Genomic DNA, 16821 nt, shown 5'->3' with positions numbered 1-16821 from the left:
TGGTCTATCACAGATGACTCCTGGCTGGACGCTCCATGCTTTATACGCCCAAGTAATCACCGACCGCCAGGTTGTGGCATCTTGTTCCATGCGCCAGACGCAACTGTAACTTGTGAAGACAGGTGTGAAAGGCCCCACAGGTGGGCTCCATGGATAGAACAACAACGAACTCGTAAATCTCAGTGGTAGATAGTCTGTAGATCTAGACCTATGTACGGTAAACTTTTACAATTATAAATTTGAATATTTTTGGGAAACCCGATTTAGCCTTTATTGATTACTTTCGATAAGATGAGTGATAATGAAATACTTTATTTTTGTTTATTTCTATGCAAGTAAAAGTGTGACTAGGTTAATATATAGACAATTAAAATAAATTGATATTTTATCTTTATTCAGAGAGATGTTATGGTCATAATCCTAAATTCCTGAACTATAGAAATACGATATAATATACTTGAACTATACGAATTAGTATAACATACTTTGCGATTTACTATCGTTCTACCTAAAAGGTAACAGAGAATCGCTGCTGGCCCCTTCACACTCGAGAAACTTGTAACTGAGAAACTGGTAAAAACTCCGAATCATAATATTGTTATGGCCTTATGACTCTAAAAAGTACTACTATCACACCCAACTCACATATTGTCAGTAAGCCGTGTCTACAACTCCTTTGAGGCTATGTAGATTAGTGGTATGGCACTTGCCTTCGGATCGGAAGGTCCAGGGTTCGAGTCCTGAGTTGAGTCCTTTGAATAGGCTTTTTACTCGCATTCTCTCACCTTACCCAGGTGTAAAATGAGTACAACGCCATTAACAACATTGTTGGCTCTGTAAAAAATAAAAAGTAATAGCGCCCTAGCATTTTCAGTGTTGCTGTCGACTAGGGACCACTTGTAAAGCGCTTTGAGCACGTTTAGTGGATATCGCGTTACATGAACGCTCTAGTTTTTGTCTACTCGTATCATCTACTCGTCTTTCTCCAGAAATTCGAATATATATTATGATATGAGTAGCGACATGCATGCCAAAAAGGAATTTCGAGTCGTTCAGGTCAGACGGTTTAATTAAAAAGTTGCACTAAACAAAACAACAGCTGGTGTCTTGTGAGAACGATAAATACCCAAAAACGTTTCAAAACACCCTATAATTACCAGAAACTTCTTTTGCCTTTTTGACCGGAGAGCCAATAAATACCTGGAAAGTGTCGGGAGAAGATTAACCAGCTAACTCCCTTATTCTGAAAAGATTCGTATTTAATAATTTGGCGGAAAACTCGTCCTTCGAGTATCGATCGATTAAAATGATCCTCAACTTGGCAAAAACACTCAAACCTGGGGCTTCCGCGGAAGCCCCAGGTTTGAGTGCTTTTGCCAAGTTGAGAATCATTTTAATCGATCGATACTTGAAGGACGAATTTTCTGACCAAATTCTTAAATACGCGGTTTTCCAAAGTATGGCAGCAGTTAACCGATTAAGTAGGATTTTGTGTTGTCCATTTATAGGAAAAAGTAACATAGAGGTCAATGTAGAAAACAAAAATAAACAAAAAGGTAACTAAAATAGCGTGAAAGGAACGTCAGAGAAATGAATACATATTTCCTTCCCCGTCTGCTCAAAACTGCTGTCCTGTTTGACACTAGTTTGGTTAAAACTTATTTTATTTGGGGTTGTTTTTTGTTTTTTTTTCTTCTATTTATTTCATTTGACATGAAAGTTAAGGCATATCGTCAGAATTTAAAAGGAAAATCACAAAGGAGGAAGATATTGCTTATAAAACAAATGAAAATGACGTCACTCAGATTTTTGTTAATTGGTTTTAGATCGCCTGCTGTGTGATAAGATTTCACTAAATTCAAAAAAATTAGACACAGCTTTGAGTGTTAGAACCACTGATGTGGCGGACAGAACTGTTGATTATTATACTTAAACTCAACCCTATGAATTGATCGTTGTCGAAGACTACTTCTCAACATAGTCTCCCCCTTTCTCTTTGCTGTATATCCACTACGACATTAATTAACGTTTCGTTATTTTTCTTTCTTTTGCGTCTTTTGCACCAAAGTTTATTTGCTTCACTAAATCGAATTTACATAGATAAATGTACCCACTTTAATAAGAACATGTTATGTCAAGTTGTTATTGTTTAATTTGGAATATATCGAAATAGCTAATTAAAAATGCGTTTGTAAATTTCTCGCCACCAATTTTCATTAAATGGTTGATTTGGCAACAAATTAATATTCCACTATGTTTTTCCAGCACTAATAATAATGTCAAAGCACTTGAAATGTTTTTAGATCAAGTTCGTATCATCGTATATTAATACATAGTGAGCTTCTTGAAAAAGCTTTATTTTGAGCTTTTTATATTGCGCAATATCCACTTAATGTGCTCAAAGCGCTTTACAAGGGGCCCCTGCCCAACATCAACATTTAACAATTAGGACGGGACATGACGCCTGTTAGGCGATGTTACAGTTTTTTTTTTCGGTGAGAGAATGTGAGTAAAGAGGATTCTCAAAGAACTCAAATATGTGCCGAGCGATGCTCAAACCCAGGACCTTCCGATCCGAAAGCGAGTGTCATACCACTAGACCACATAGCCGCACATACATAAAGGTTAAACCATTCGATTACGGATCGTAAGGTAGCAAGTTTGAGGAAATATTATTATCTCAGATGTTATTCTGTATGCGACTCATCAACTCAAAGCAGTGATATATCATTGTAATATTAAGGATGCTGGAAATAGACTTCGTTCTTGGGTTAAGTTTAATTGTTTAAGTTGATGCATATATTGTTGTTTGAAGGCGATGAAACAATAGTCAAATGAAATGGAAGATTCGATTTAAATATCAAAGACATCTGCAGATGTCGACATTTCCTTATTCATCGGGTTTTGTTGACAAAGGGGAAATCCGAAACGTCCACTTTTTGCCTTTGTTAATTAAATTAAAACTTCCATTCCATTTTAATATTGTTAATCGTTTGATTAAAGCAAAATGGATAGCTTCTAAAAACGAACCCCCCCCCCCCCCCCCCCAAAGAAAATAACAAAAAAAACAAAAACATTTAAAAAACAAACACAAAACCATGAAAACCAAAACAAAAACAAAATTCAAATTTTTAACCCGTCGTCTCAACGGTTTTTGGCGCAACACTATAGATAATACTAATAATAATGATAATAGCAAAAAAAAAAAGGATATAAATCGCTTTATCCATACACATACTCTAACCGCTTTACAAAACACAATCACTAACACTCATAAGCAAACACAGGCACACACGTGAAACACAAAAGTCCCCATTAATAACAAAACCACACAATTATAGAAATTGCTCCCTGGTTTTTAATGTTTGATCCTCCTCCTCCTCCTCCTCCTCCTCATCATCATCATCATCATCATCATCATCTTCCTCCTCCTCTTCCTCCTCCTACTCTTACTCTCTTCCTATTACTGCTACTACTACTACTACTACTACTACTACCACTACTACCACTACTACTACTACTACTACTACTACTACTACTACTACTACTACTACTACTACTACTACTACTACTATTACTAGTACTACTACTACTACGACTTCTACTACTACTACAACAACAACAACAACAACAACTACTACTACTACTACTACTACTACTACTACTACTACTACTACTACTACTACTACTACTACTACTACTAGTACTACTACTACTACTAGTACTACTATACTACTACTACTACTACTACTACTACTACTACTACTACTACTACAACAACTACTACTACTACTACTACTACTACTACTACTACTACTACTACTACTACTACTACTACTCATCATCATCTTTATCACCATTATCATCACAATCATCATCAATATCAACGTCGTCGTCGTCGTCTCTTAGTTTCTGTTTACTTTCTGCGTTTTTTTTTTTCTTCTTTGTATTGTGTTGATTAGACAACAAAACGCAGTTATCATGGTTTACCTTTCAGTCGAGGTGCCAAGCAAGTGGCCAGTGACTCGGGGTTGAGTGGATTAACTGGATGAAAGAGTTGTGATGCTCTAACGTTGTTATTGCTGACAACATGCTGTGGTTGTTTTTATTGCCAGCTCATCTATGAATGCGATGGTGAAGGCGACGCTGATGCGTTGATGGGATATAAATTGTATAAATCACTTGCATGTTTCTTATATGGAAATGGAAACGAAGGAGAAAGCAAGCCTCTTTGTTTATTTTTTGAATATATATATATATATATATATATATATATATATATATATATATATATATATATATATGTATATTTAATGAATTCCCGATAGTATGCACGGTATGAGTTCCACGGCGCCTGATTGGCTGTCATAATCTTACTTCGAGAGCCAAGTGTTTAGAAATGTAGACTAATTTTTAATCACATGACAAAAAGTGGAAAGTGCGTATTGCTTATTACCTCAATTGACCATACATTTAGAAAATTTTGACAAGAACACTCGTCCTTCAAGTATCAATCCATTAATATGACCCAAATCTTTTCAAAATCTCTCAAACCTAGGAGTTTTATGTCCCGGTTTTGAGAGTTATTTTTCTGGCCAGAACTTCGAAAAGGCTTTTTTTTTTCAGAGTACGACATATTCTATGTTAAGAGCGGTGCATTTTTACAAAGCCACTCATATTCACCAGAGCAATGAGCTCAACTATCACGTTCCAGAAGAATTAGAAAAACAAACCAGTACGTCGTGCTAAAATGACAATCTTGGGTCTCTGTACTTTTTCTGTTGTTTCATGTCGATTGTCTTTTAATGTCGAAATTCACACGTGATTTGATATCGTTCAGGCCAAGACGACCTCGTCCAAATTTGTCTTATTTATAGAATTTCTATCTCTGTGTTCACGCGCGCTACTCAAATCTTCCGGAGTTGGTGCTTAATCCTCACTAATTAACCATCGGAGTCCAATATTGCTGTTGGTATTTGGTAGTAAATATAGAATACCTACAAGGATATCTTTGCATTACTATGGTAGTAAGACTAGAAGGTACTGCTCCTCTATTTGAAGTGGGAGTATTTCTAACATTCAATGAGAGGGAAATCCTGCTTTTTTTGAGAGGGCCGTATGCTTGTAGTAAACATCGGTGGTTGCGTGCATTGAGAGCAAAGTGGCACATGCCACAAGGATGTGTATGATTATGGAATAATACAATAGGAATGTTGTTGCTGTTGCCACTGTTTTATTGGTGGAGATTTAGTAGTGGGAATAGTACATCTTTTGTGTGTTTATCCATCTCCAGTCCCTATGCTTTTGAGACAGAGCAGAATATATATATATATATATATATATATATATATATATATATATATATATATATGTGTGTGTGTGTGTGTGTGTGTGTCTATGTGTGTGTATGTTTGTGTGTGTGTGTGCATACAGAGAAAGAAAGAAAGAATATTTTAAAATTTTAAAAAAGAGAGTGAGAGAGAGAGAGAAAGAAAGAAAGAAAGAAAGAAAGACCGAGAAAGAGAGAGAGAGAGAGAGAGAGAGAGAGAGAGAGAGAGAGAGAGAGAGAGAGAGAGAGAGAGAGAGAGAGAGAGAGAGAGAGAGAGAGAGGGGGATTACGGGCAGGTCTTGCAATAAAAGTGGTATAATTTCCCGCGCATCCTACAAGAAAATAGTTTACATCCATTCCTGTATTGTAGGAGTTGCATAACAGCATCTTTTATCCATACTTCATGCTAGCCAATTTCCTAGATCATCTTTCTTTATTTGTTGTTAGCTAGTTAACTGCCGTACTCTGGAAAACCAAATGTTTAAAAATATAACATTGATCTTTGTAAAAACTCTCAAACCTGGGACTTGTTAAAAATGGAAATTATGGTTGGGAGTTATTGCCAAGATGAGGATCATCTTAGTCGATCGATATTTGAAGGACAAGTCTGGACAAATTTTTTAATGTTTATTTTTCTCAAACGATTTAATCATAGCTGCAGTATATCTACTGCCAGTAGATATATACTAGAGCTATGATTAATTAGTTTGATTTTCGCGGTCCTAGAGTTTAAATATTTTGTAGTTTTGAAATGCAGGTAACAATCTAATAGCATTGATACGTCTTTAGCGCTGCCCACTGGTTTTTCAGAACCGCGTGCCAGTTGATTACAAATCGCGGCTGGCAAATGTAGTCAAGAGAATGGAAAAGTCCACAAATACATGGGATTTCAAGACTCCTGTCTCATGACTGACTTTTCACACACTTTTCATACCATAATAGAGAAACATATTATTGGATAACTGTTATTGTTTTTAAATTTTAAACTCTCTATCTATATAATACCATATCTTAATGTTTACTTTATGATTCACTCTTACTTTCTTTTATTATTTCAGTTTGTGGCTGCATCAAAGATGGCGGACGACAATGCATGCTGGGATACCAACAACAACCGGTTTAGCTATAGTAAAAAGTGTTCAAACGTAAGTTATGAAGAATGTATACTAAGAATTTCCATTTTATCCAAGCTGCTGTTTGTATTTGGAATGATTTGGAATCAATTTGGAATCAATTCGTATGTCTCATAAAACCGCTTGTATTGCATACGATTAATTATAGATAGAGCCGATTCTAAACTAAGAGAAGTATCAATGCACGGAAACAATTGGTGTTGTATGGAAATGAAGCAACCACATAAATGGTTTAAGATACGATCAAAATCTAATAATAAATATCACTTATACCTCTAAAATTTATCTATTTAGTTCATTGCCACCAAGTTCTAGATACGCATTCCTTTGCAAAATAGGATGATAATTTTGTACTTTTGACTTTGGAACTTCGAATAAGATTCGAATTGACGCGCAGTGTTTGGTGTGCTGAAATTGAATGAAATTGGAATTATACGCTCAAGATCTTTAATTCATATCTGTAGCTTGTAGATATATCCTTATCATAATATTAAAAAATATTTGAACTCTTATCTTTATTTATGGCTCTTGTCTGCCTCCCTTTTGGCTCAGTAGTTGTTGCCTGATCTCACAAATTGTGTCTATGCTTCATCTCGCGTTAGCATTTACCCTTGCACACAATTGAGCTGACCCTGATTTGGTTACTATTGACTGATATTATAATATTGTTGTATAATATTAACTGGAATCGTGCAAATATGTACATTGTTTGCACACTTGAATTTCATAAATTAAACAAAAACAAAATAGCTTTACCAACCAGAAAGTCGTAAAACAAAATGAGTTCACAACTCTAGACTAAGACATATTATTAGAGAATATGCACAATGTTGAAAACTTTTGTACGAGTAAAAAAAGAAGAAACAGAAATCATATAATTTGAAAGGGGAAAATATCACATTATTTGCAAACATAAATTATTATACTTAACAATCAATCTTCTCTTTTCCCCAGTGTTGGACGCTATGTAAGACATTTGCCGCCAACCATGAGTTGATGGAACAGGCGTGTCGGAACCGGAAACTATGTGTAAGTTATGGAACCTTACCGGATCTTCCAATCAGCTCCCGCTAATTCATTTATTTCTTCCTGTGGTGAATGGGGTTTAAAAATGAGTTCTCTTTTTTCTAGCCCAAAAATAGACCCAGAACATAATTGTAAGGTTGTGGAATGGTTCCACTGTTTTGAAGTAAGAATTATGATTTTTTATGATTAAGGGAGAATATCAACTTCTCTTCTGTCTTCTAATAATCCAATATGTTATCTGTGTATATTTTTCAAAATTGAAAAGATAAAAAAATTCACCAATATATCCCAAAACATGTCATGAAATAAATTATGAGGACGATTTAAATGTGAAGTTCGAAATTGTAATAACTGACAAATTCTTAGAATTATAAAAGAGTGCCAAACTTCATATCCCGGTAAATACTCAGTTACTTTATCCTTTCGACTCCACCTTGATTTACGTATTATTAGATCGATTAATCAGAGGGATGAGGTGCCTAGTATTTTGAAGTAGAGAATACATATCATGACCCACTACGTCAAGTCCGTATCATCTTGGAGTGGAGCGCATTCCAAAAAGAGAATTCCGAGTGAAAATTTTAGTTATTTCCTACTGAGTAAAATACCTAGACTTGGCTCAAATTATATATTTCGACTAAAAATCATTTTTTAAACATCAATATAATTCCGACTTACAACCGTTTTACAAGGTTGGTCATGTATAAGGCGACTTATCCTTTCAAACGGTTTTATATCTGGACAATCCTGTTAGTTTAAATAGGATTTTAATTTTAACTTTTAAAATTTACAATTCATTTCTACATTGAGGAGAGTATTTTTGTCTTCCAAATGCCATAAAATATAATAATTTTCTTATTATGATCTTTGCGAGATCACGTTTATCTCTTTTTATCTCTTATATCGATACGATGCTAGATTAATGAGATGGAAGAATAAAGACGTGTTGTGATAACCCGGTTTTTGTATCAAATAACCAAACAGTAAAAGCAGTTCCCTGGGTTAATGTTGACTATCTAATCATCTATATAAGTCTTCACATTTATTGTCTAATTCCATTCTTTTAAAAAGATACAATACATGTTTTTCATATTATTCGATTTGTGTCCATGGCAATTCTTGTTTATATGGGTTGAATGTACTAAAGGTTGCTTAAGCTCTTTTCAAAGACAATAGATAAACCAGGTTATGAAAAATGATTGGCCCTAGCCTTTTAATTTAACGGCGTTACTAAAATCTTGACTATTATAATATTATATATAGCTAGGGGCCATGGGAAATCCAAGTTTGAGCTCTATGGTTTAACTGAAATTGCTGTAACAGAGAAAAATGCACTTATGATTTTATTTTAATCCAAATTGTTATGGGCTCATTGTTGTTATGGAAATATTCTCAAAAAGAGCACAATATTGTCCATTAACACAAAGTGAAATCAAGCCCATAATTCCGTACGGTTATCTGACCTACTAAAAAGTGCACGTGACCTAAACTACTCACATCTATTTTTCTGTTTTACAAGGCTCAGTAGTTAGAACAATCGATTTGCAGGCAAACCCCCATCCTCAATGCCTTCTACTCTGTAAGAAAAAAGGTGTTGAATCTAAAAGAGGTTTTTTCATTATATCAAATTTAAAGAGGCTAGCTTTTTACATGTTTTTTTTTCCTGCGTTATCACCATCAGTATATATGAACTTAATTTAGTAGCTGTGATATATATGAATGGTGAATTATTCCAGTTTATTAAAATAACTATCAACTGCTAGTTACAACAATTTAAAAGGCAACCGGATAAAGAAGATACGATTACAGCGTTTCGAAGTGAAAAATTAAGAACAAAATGAAACAGTGAAATTGTGATGATTTTATTCTATGTCATTTTGTTTTTATTTTGTCAGGGGCAAGGTTGCCAACAGGCATGCCAGTATTTCATCAGCATTCCAGAAGGTGAGATGATTATAATGTTATTATGTAACTTGTAATATAAATATTGCTGCTCGAAGATCGAAGAAATAAATAATAATGATTCATCTTAACTACGCCACTACCACACTATCTCATTCATCTGTGGTGTTTCATTCATCCTGTTTTGTTGATAAAACCCGAAACGTTCATTTGATCTGTTTTTTGTAATTAAATTGAAGCTTAAATTCAATTTCACATTATTATTTATTTGTTTGTATAACTTTAATATTATTCATAATGTTGAATATTTCAATGGTACAGCCAAACCTAGGACTGGCATGTTGATTGATTGACTGATTGATTTATTCAATGTTAGATAAATTGACAATGATGATAATATAATTTTGGTGTCGAATTGCTACAATTGAAACAAATTGAAAACGAAATGCATCTGTTTATGTTGTGTACATGTGTTAGCGCATTTGTGAAGAAAGAGAGAAAGAGATAGATAGATAGATAGATAGATAGATAGAGAGAGAGAGAGAGAGAGAGAGAGAGAGAGAGAGAGAGAGAGAGAGAGAGAGAGAGAGAAGGAAATGGTAGGAGTAAAATAATTATCTGTTCAATGTTATAGTAATCATATAATGTTATAACAAGTGTATCTAAATGACAAATTGCCATATTTGACATAAGATCATTATATTATTAATTATTATTATTATTATTATTATTATTATTATTATTATTATTATTATTATTATTATTATTATTATTATTATTATTATTATTATTATTATTATTATTATTATAAGATTCCTATTGTGATCCCAATTTAACAAGTTAAATGCCGTACTCTGGATAAAAACATGTATTTAACAATGTAACTAGAAAACTAGTCCTTCAAATTACGATCGATTTAATGACTCTCATCATGGCATAAACTCACAAACCTGGTTCTTTGTGAAGGAAGGACGTGCTAATTTGTTCTCTGTCGTCTAGCTGTGGTTTTAAGTAAAGTATTTACATTTTTATTGTTTTTTATTGGCTGAAGAAGGGGTTTGAGCCGAAACGTTCCGTATTTGGAATTTTATTCTCTTTTTTGAATCTGTTATATTAATTTTCGTCTATCACATTTCTAAGTTTCTTAACTATTATTGTAAGCAAGATACATGCCTTTGCTCTAAGGAGAAAAATATGTTATTTTTCTTTCCAATAATTATGTTCGAACGCCAATAATGAGCATTCATCAAGTTATCCATCCAAACACTTTAATAGAGATGACGGGAACGCTATTCTCGTTCTCCTCGCGATATCATTATTCATTTTTTAATTTCTATCCTGGGGATACTTTTTTCAATAAAAAGAAAATTGTTATTATAAAATAATATACATGCATTTATTCACCGAACGAGACATATTTAAGTCGTTGATAATAAGTTTTGCTCGTCATCAACAAATACAGCGACATTTTTTTTCGACAGATGATCATTTATTTATCGATTTTTCACTGTTTCTGTGTATTCCATAATAACATGTTACAGTAATACGTTGAGAGAATGATTTGAAAAGTGTGTATGAAACAGTGCCAGAAAAAATCAAGAAAAATAATCCCAAAAATCAGTCTGAGGTTCGATCCCAAATCGAGGCAGGCTGACTTTTTTTTTTTCGAACTTTTGGGTGTGAAGCAAAGGCACTGCCGTTTTACCACGTCGCTGCCCTGTGAAGTGCTCGTGATCTTGACTCTCATAGACTTAGTAGACATCAAGTCCTCTATAATTTCACTGTTTATATATGCTTAAAATTGAAATTTCGATCAAGCTTTAAACTAGAAGCAGATTAAATTTCGATTACAGCCTCAAACAACGCATTTTGAAAGCTGTGCGTATAAATGTTATGTTACCTCACTCCATATTATTTTGTTAATTAACAAACGCTATAAAACAACAAATGAAAACCAAAAATAAATATATTGCTACATACAGTGCGACATGAAAGCAAATTACAGATGATGTTTACGTTGCGGAGATTCAGGGTTTCTGTTGCTTTGGAAAATATGTTTTCCGCTTCACTTCCAGAGTAGGTAATTTTGACAAGCAATTCTTAATGAACTCCTTTGGATGGAGTGTATCATTCTGGCACGGAACGATCACAAATGAGTAAAACAAATTTTACGAACAAGAGGCTACGAGAAAAGAAAAATAAATGATAAGAATAAAAAGGGAAACATTCTGAACAGAACACGTGGTGGGATTTGGCGAAAGGGGCGGGCGGAAGGAAGACGGAAAAGGCAGTTTATTTTGATAGAATAACGTAACTTTCTACGCTTCTCGGTTTCCTGCGTATAATTATGGAAAATGGGGAAAAAAAGGTTAATCGCACTTTTCCTTTCACTCTTTTATATTCAGTGTTTTGTTTTTTAGCGATAAAATGGTAATTCAAAAAGAAAAACCGGGGAGGGGCGTGGGGGTGAAGATTGTTACAATTATTCAAAGTGTTGATAGCAGTTGTTTGAAAAGTATTTTTTCCAAATACAGCTACAGAGTGGAACATTATTATCTTAATATATCCCTGCGGGAAAATTTTATTTCGGGTTTTTCTAAATCATACGGAAATTACCCAGGTTCAGTCGCAATATAGAATCACAAATTGAGCAATAATGGCTAGGTGGCTTTCTAAAGATAAGAATAAACTAAAACAAAAAGAATAGCTGGCCTCGAACCACGGATACTCTGTGTAATGCTAAGTCACCTCCATCAAATAATCAATTCCTTTAAAAAGTATATGAGGTTGTGTCTACGTCTTGGATTAAAGGAAAGCAAATCAATTTTACTAAAAGCGATAATTTCGATCATTTTTGTTCTTGACCCCCTATTGAATCAAAACAAATAACAAACAAATACAACGTGATTTATACATCAATACTGAGAAAGAACAAAACGTCTTTAACACGTCTAAGACAACAATTTACTATCTATTATGTTTTAGTCTAACTAAACGGTATTATACTTTACAATATATTGCGTTCGTGACGCCATAAACATTAATTTCATTCACACTGGTTACAGCCAATTCGCATATCTAAACAATTAAAAACAACAAGGTTTACAAAACAAAACAAAAACAAAAATAAAAGAGTAAAATATCTTTTTTTTTTCCTAAAACGAGACAAAAGAACTCATGAAAATTAAAATGAAGAAACTCAAACCCTGCAGCAAAAACATCATGATGGCTACGCAAAAAACGTGATGAATTTCAAGACGATTTCATTCACATCAGTTCATTATTTCTCATTCATTTAAAATCGTATCATATTTTTCATGTCTACTTCCATAGAAACAATTACCCTCAAGGGAGAGTGGGCGTTTCCTAAAGGAGAAGAAGTGAAATTCAACTCGGACGAAATCGAAATGCATATCAAATGGCACAAGCCTCGTCCGGCCACAAACGCTGACAACGAGAACACAGGAATTGATGACGTCAGCCCTGGTCCCATTGTTTATGTTCTTCTCACCAGGAATAGCAACAAACAGCAGGACGGATGGCAAATGATTATGCAGGTAAGGGAATCATCGATAATTACTGAAGGTCATATTATGCTACTGGCCTTATTGTATGTAGTGATATAAATTGAACAGAATTATATCTGGTAACTCTATCCTCCCAGCAGTAATTATGTCGCTGGATCTACGTTAGATATTGTGAAAAGTACTTTTTGATAGGACCTCGTCTTATTGATCACTTTGCGACGCTGCACTGCGGCTGACGTTATCTTGGTCTTTTCTCGAGATATACATTTTATAATTTCTGTCCTTAGAATGAATATTGGGGATTTGAATAAAATTGCGTTTTAAACTGGAGAGTTTTAGCGAGCCGAGTTCCTTGTACCTGCTACATACAGCAACTGATATCATTTCATCATTCATTGTCATTGATAATTTCAGTTCGTTTTATCGATTAGAAAAATGGTAATCCTTGAAAATGGTTTTCTTTGTTAATTTAACCAGTTAATTGTCTTACTCTGGGAAAACTCGTATTTAAAAATTTGGTCATAAAACTCGTCCTTTAAATACTTTACGGAGTCCCAGGTTTGAGTTTTCTGGCCAAATTTTAGATGGGCGTTAAGGCTTTTTTGATGGACAATCAACATATAATATATTACGACATGAAAATTAACCCTTTTACGTATTTGCGTTGGCGAACACAACAAGGAATATCTCGTGACAAAAAAAAAAAGCTTTTAATAACTAAAATATAATATGTCGGAATTTAAAACCTTCAAGTCGTTGTATATTGTAAAGATATTTATAGTGATGACTCACCAATCGATTTTAAACCACTCTTAAAGACCATATCCATTTATTTGTAATAAAATTGTCAAATTTGTTGACAAAAATAAACCATGCCTAACTTTGAATAATTGTTATAATAAGGTTAATTTCTTTCTCTTTACTGAATTTGTAATATATGCAATTATGGCGTTGGTTTATCATTGTTGTAATGGACACAATTTTGCGTTGATTTGAGAGTATTTCCATTAAAACAATGAGCGCATAACAATTTTGATTATTAGACCTGAAAAATAAGTAGACGTCGTGTAGACTGGTTACTTAATTTTAAAAAGTGTAAACCGATATAATGAATAACGAGGAAATGGTTTCAATCAATTTACAACATGTCTGACCATCGACATTGTACTGCACTGTTCAAGTCAATCTGTTTCTGAAACATATAAGACCATAGCAAAATAAAATCATGATCCACTCCAGTCGCAATAAAGACCAATCTCATGTAGAAAAGTAATGAATGCGACTGTATCCATTTGAATGTTATAATATATTATGTAATGAGCGTGATATTTCAGTTATATGATATTCTTACCTCTTTATGGAGTGTTGTTTTTGTAGATGACGGGTTTAAGTAATCTTATACATGAATTCGACATTATCGAAGAGTTCTTTTTATATTTAATGAAACGAACCCCCCTTCCCTATTTAACTATAAATTTCTAAAACGTACATAAATATTTCAGATTATAATCTTATGTGACTTTAGGCTTGTTCAATGACAAACGAAAGCTTTGTGATTTATACACGACATAACGAACACGAACATGGCTATGAAACTTTCTACAATGCACCCTTTTAGCACGTCACTACCAATTTGTCGTCAACTAAATCACCAAACCTCCCGACCTAGAGAACCTTTTCCCTACCCGATATTGTGACAGATATTTACGAGTAGAATATTATTTATTGTTTCGTATTCTAGGACTTGCAAGTGACAGAACCTTCTTTAAATTGTACTTTTTCTCTTTCGTTTACCGCTTCTTCTTCTTCTTCTTCTTCTTCTTCTTCTTCTTCTTCTTCTTCTTCTTCTTCTTCTTCTTCTTCTTCTTCTTCTTCTTCTTATTATTATTATTATTCCTCATCCTCCTCCTCCTCCTCCTCCTCATTTTCTTCATCAACAATGATAGAATATAAATCTCACGCAACCATCATCACCACATCATCATCATCATCTTCTTCATCATCATCATCTTCTTCTTCTTCTTCTTCTTCTTCTTCTTCTTCTTCTTCTTCTTCATCGTCATCAATCATAGAATTATATTTTGAAATTCTTTCTTCTTCTCTCATCATCCTGCCTCACCTCCTCATCTTTCCCTTCCTCTGCCTGCTAACGGCTAGCCCATCCTCCCTAATTCCTATGTCTTTCCTCATTCTCATTGTCCCACCTTCTATACTCCTCTGTATCCTCTCTCTTCTTTTATGTCATGTTTTCTTTCTTCCTTTCTTCCTTTCTTTATTTTTAATTTTAAAATCTTCTTCTATGAAATAATTTAAAATACCCATGATTCATTTTGTCAGACAATCGTTTTTAAATGAAACAGATAATTTCGATCATTTTTCTTTGCTTTATCCTTCACACTTTTAGTCCAATTCTAGAAATATTGTGAACTCGTAGTCGCACCATTAAACCAAAAGGTTTCAGCTGGGTTAAACGGTGAACCCTATCATCGACTGCCTTTATCCAATTTTATCCTCTCACCTTACCAGGAGAAAACAAATCAGGCACATCTGCCGTCTTCCATTTTGTTCACCCTACACATACCACAAAATACCCTCAAACCACTAGACAGGCCTAGGAATCAAACATTAATTCTGAACAAAACACGAAAAAGAAGGTCATGATAGTGATGGGGAATGCCAAGAGCTCTGAAAGATCACGGAACTTCAAAAACAAGAAGAAAGAAAAACTTAGAAAGTGTAATAAAAAAGTGTAAATGAGACATATAAGTTGCAACAAAAAAAAAGATAAAAATAAAGTAGACATAATTGAAAGACGATGAAAATTTCAAAGGTGCTGCTTGGTCGCTCAGACGAGATGGACTCCCTTGCATGTCGGCGAAGTGAGGATAGTGTTGATTTTGGTACTTTTCAAATGGTAAATACTGAGTAACTGTGAGGGTAATTCCCTGAATGTCCTTCTCTGTTCTGGACACCACATGCCTCGCATAGCTTCACTCCAGGTTTAGGGCAATTCTTGACAGCATGAAAACGCTATGATGTTTGTTGTAGAAACACGCCCTTACCAGAAAACACGGCTCTTGTTTTAATGTGGACCACGGCGGTCACTCAGCATCGTAGCAGGCAGTGGGGTGAGTAAACAAGCATAGGTTATGAAGATTCCAAAGAAGAAATTTTTGATGTTGAAGAAAGAGGGCAAGGTATTGGTGAACACGCAGTAGTTGGCAATTTGATAGAACCTATTATTATAAACAAGTTGTTCGATATATTTTAGTGTTTGTTCCTATATGGTTAACAGAATCAATGATTTGCGCTGATATTATTATTTTTTTATTTTTAAAAAATCAATAAACAAAAAAGACAAGCAAACGAAAAGAAAAAAATATAAAAACCAAGGAACATTTCTTTAAAACCCAAAACAAATTAGCAATAGAAACAGAAGGTTATATTAGAAATTAAAACAATGGCACATGTCTAGTCTGTTTGTTGCATTACTTATGATTTTAGTACAATCGGACACTATCAAGTGCATTATTGTTACGAAAAGGAAACTATCTGGCGAAAAGAAAAAAAAAACATTCTAAAAATCGAGAGAAAGAAAGAAAAAGAAAGATGTTACTAATACGGTTGGGGAATTAAAAATAATCTTTAAAGAAAAAAAAATAATACGGTTATTTTGAGATGCATCTCAGTTCTTTGTAACTCCTCTTTACTCACCCCCCCCCCCTCCCCCACTGTTTAACAGTTCTTATTTCGGAAGTTGTTTAATTGGTATTAGAAATTCATTTATTAAACATGGAAAGCGGTTTGTAATCAACTGCACTGACTGACAAACATGAGAGAATTTGGCGGGAGAATGAGAGTACAACGCAACCAAAGACAGATGCGTTCAAAGTTCATGGAATAA

At 34.0% G+C, this 16821-nt stretch overlaps 1 protein-coding gene across 1 annotated transcript in view; it reads left to right on the top strand.

The window, feature by feature from the left end:
* LOC144962722 (uncharacterized) overlaps positions 1 to 16821 on the top strand; it is a 143522-nt gene that overhangs the window by 64717 nt on the left and 61984 nt on the right. The window contains exons 3-6 of the mRNA XM_078895916.1: positions 6388 to 6474; positions 7417 to 7491; positions 9384 to 9432; positions 12724 to 12947. Coding sequence (XP_078752042.1) covers positions 6388 to 6474; positions 7417 to 7491; positions 9384 to 9432; positions 12724 to 12947 — 435 coding nt within the window. The remainder of the gene's footprint in view (positions 1 to 6387; positions 6475 to 7416; positions 7492 to 9383; positions 9433 to 12723; positions 12948 to 16821) is intronic.

This window comes from Berghia stephanieae, chromosome 1 (assembly GCF_034508935.2).
Source record: "Berghia stephanieae isolate SIO BIC M18660-M18661 chromosome 1, UCSD_Bste_1.3, whole genome shotgun sequence".
NCBI lineage: Eukaryota > Metazoa > Mollusca > Gastropoda > Nudibranchia > Aeolidiidae > Berghia > Berghia stephanieae.
Note: the sequence above shows the minus strand (reverse complement) of the source record. Positions and strands in the feature narration are given on the sequence as shown.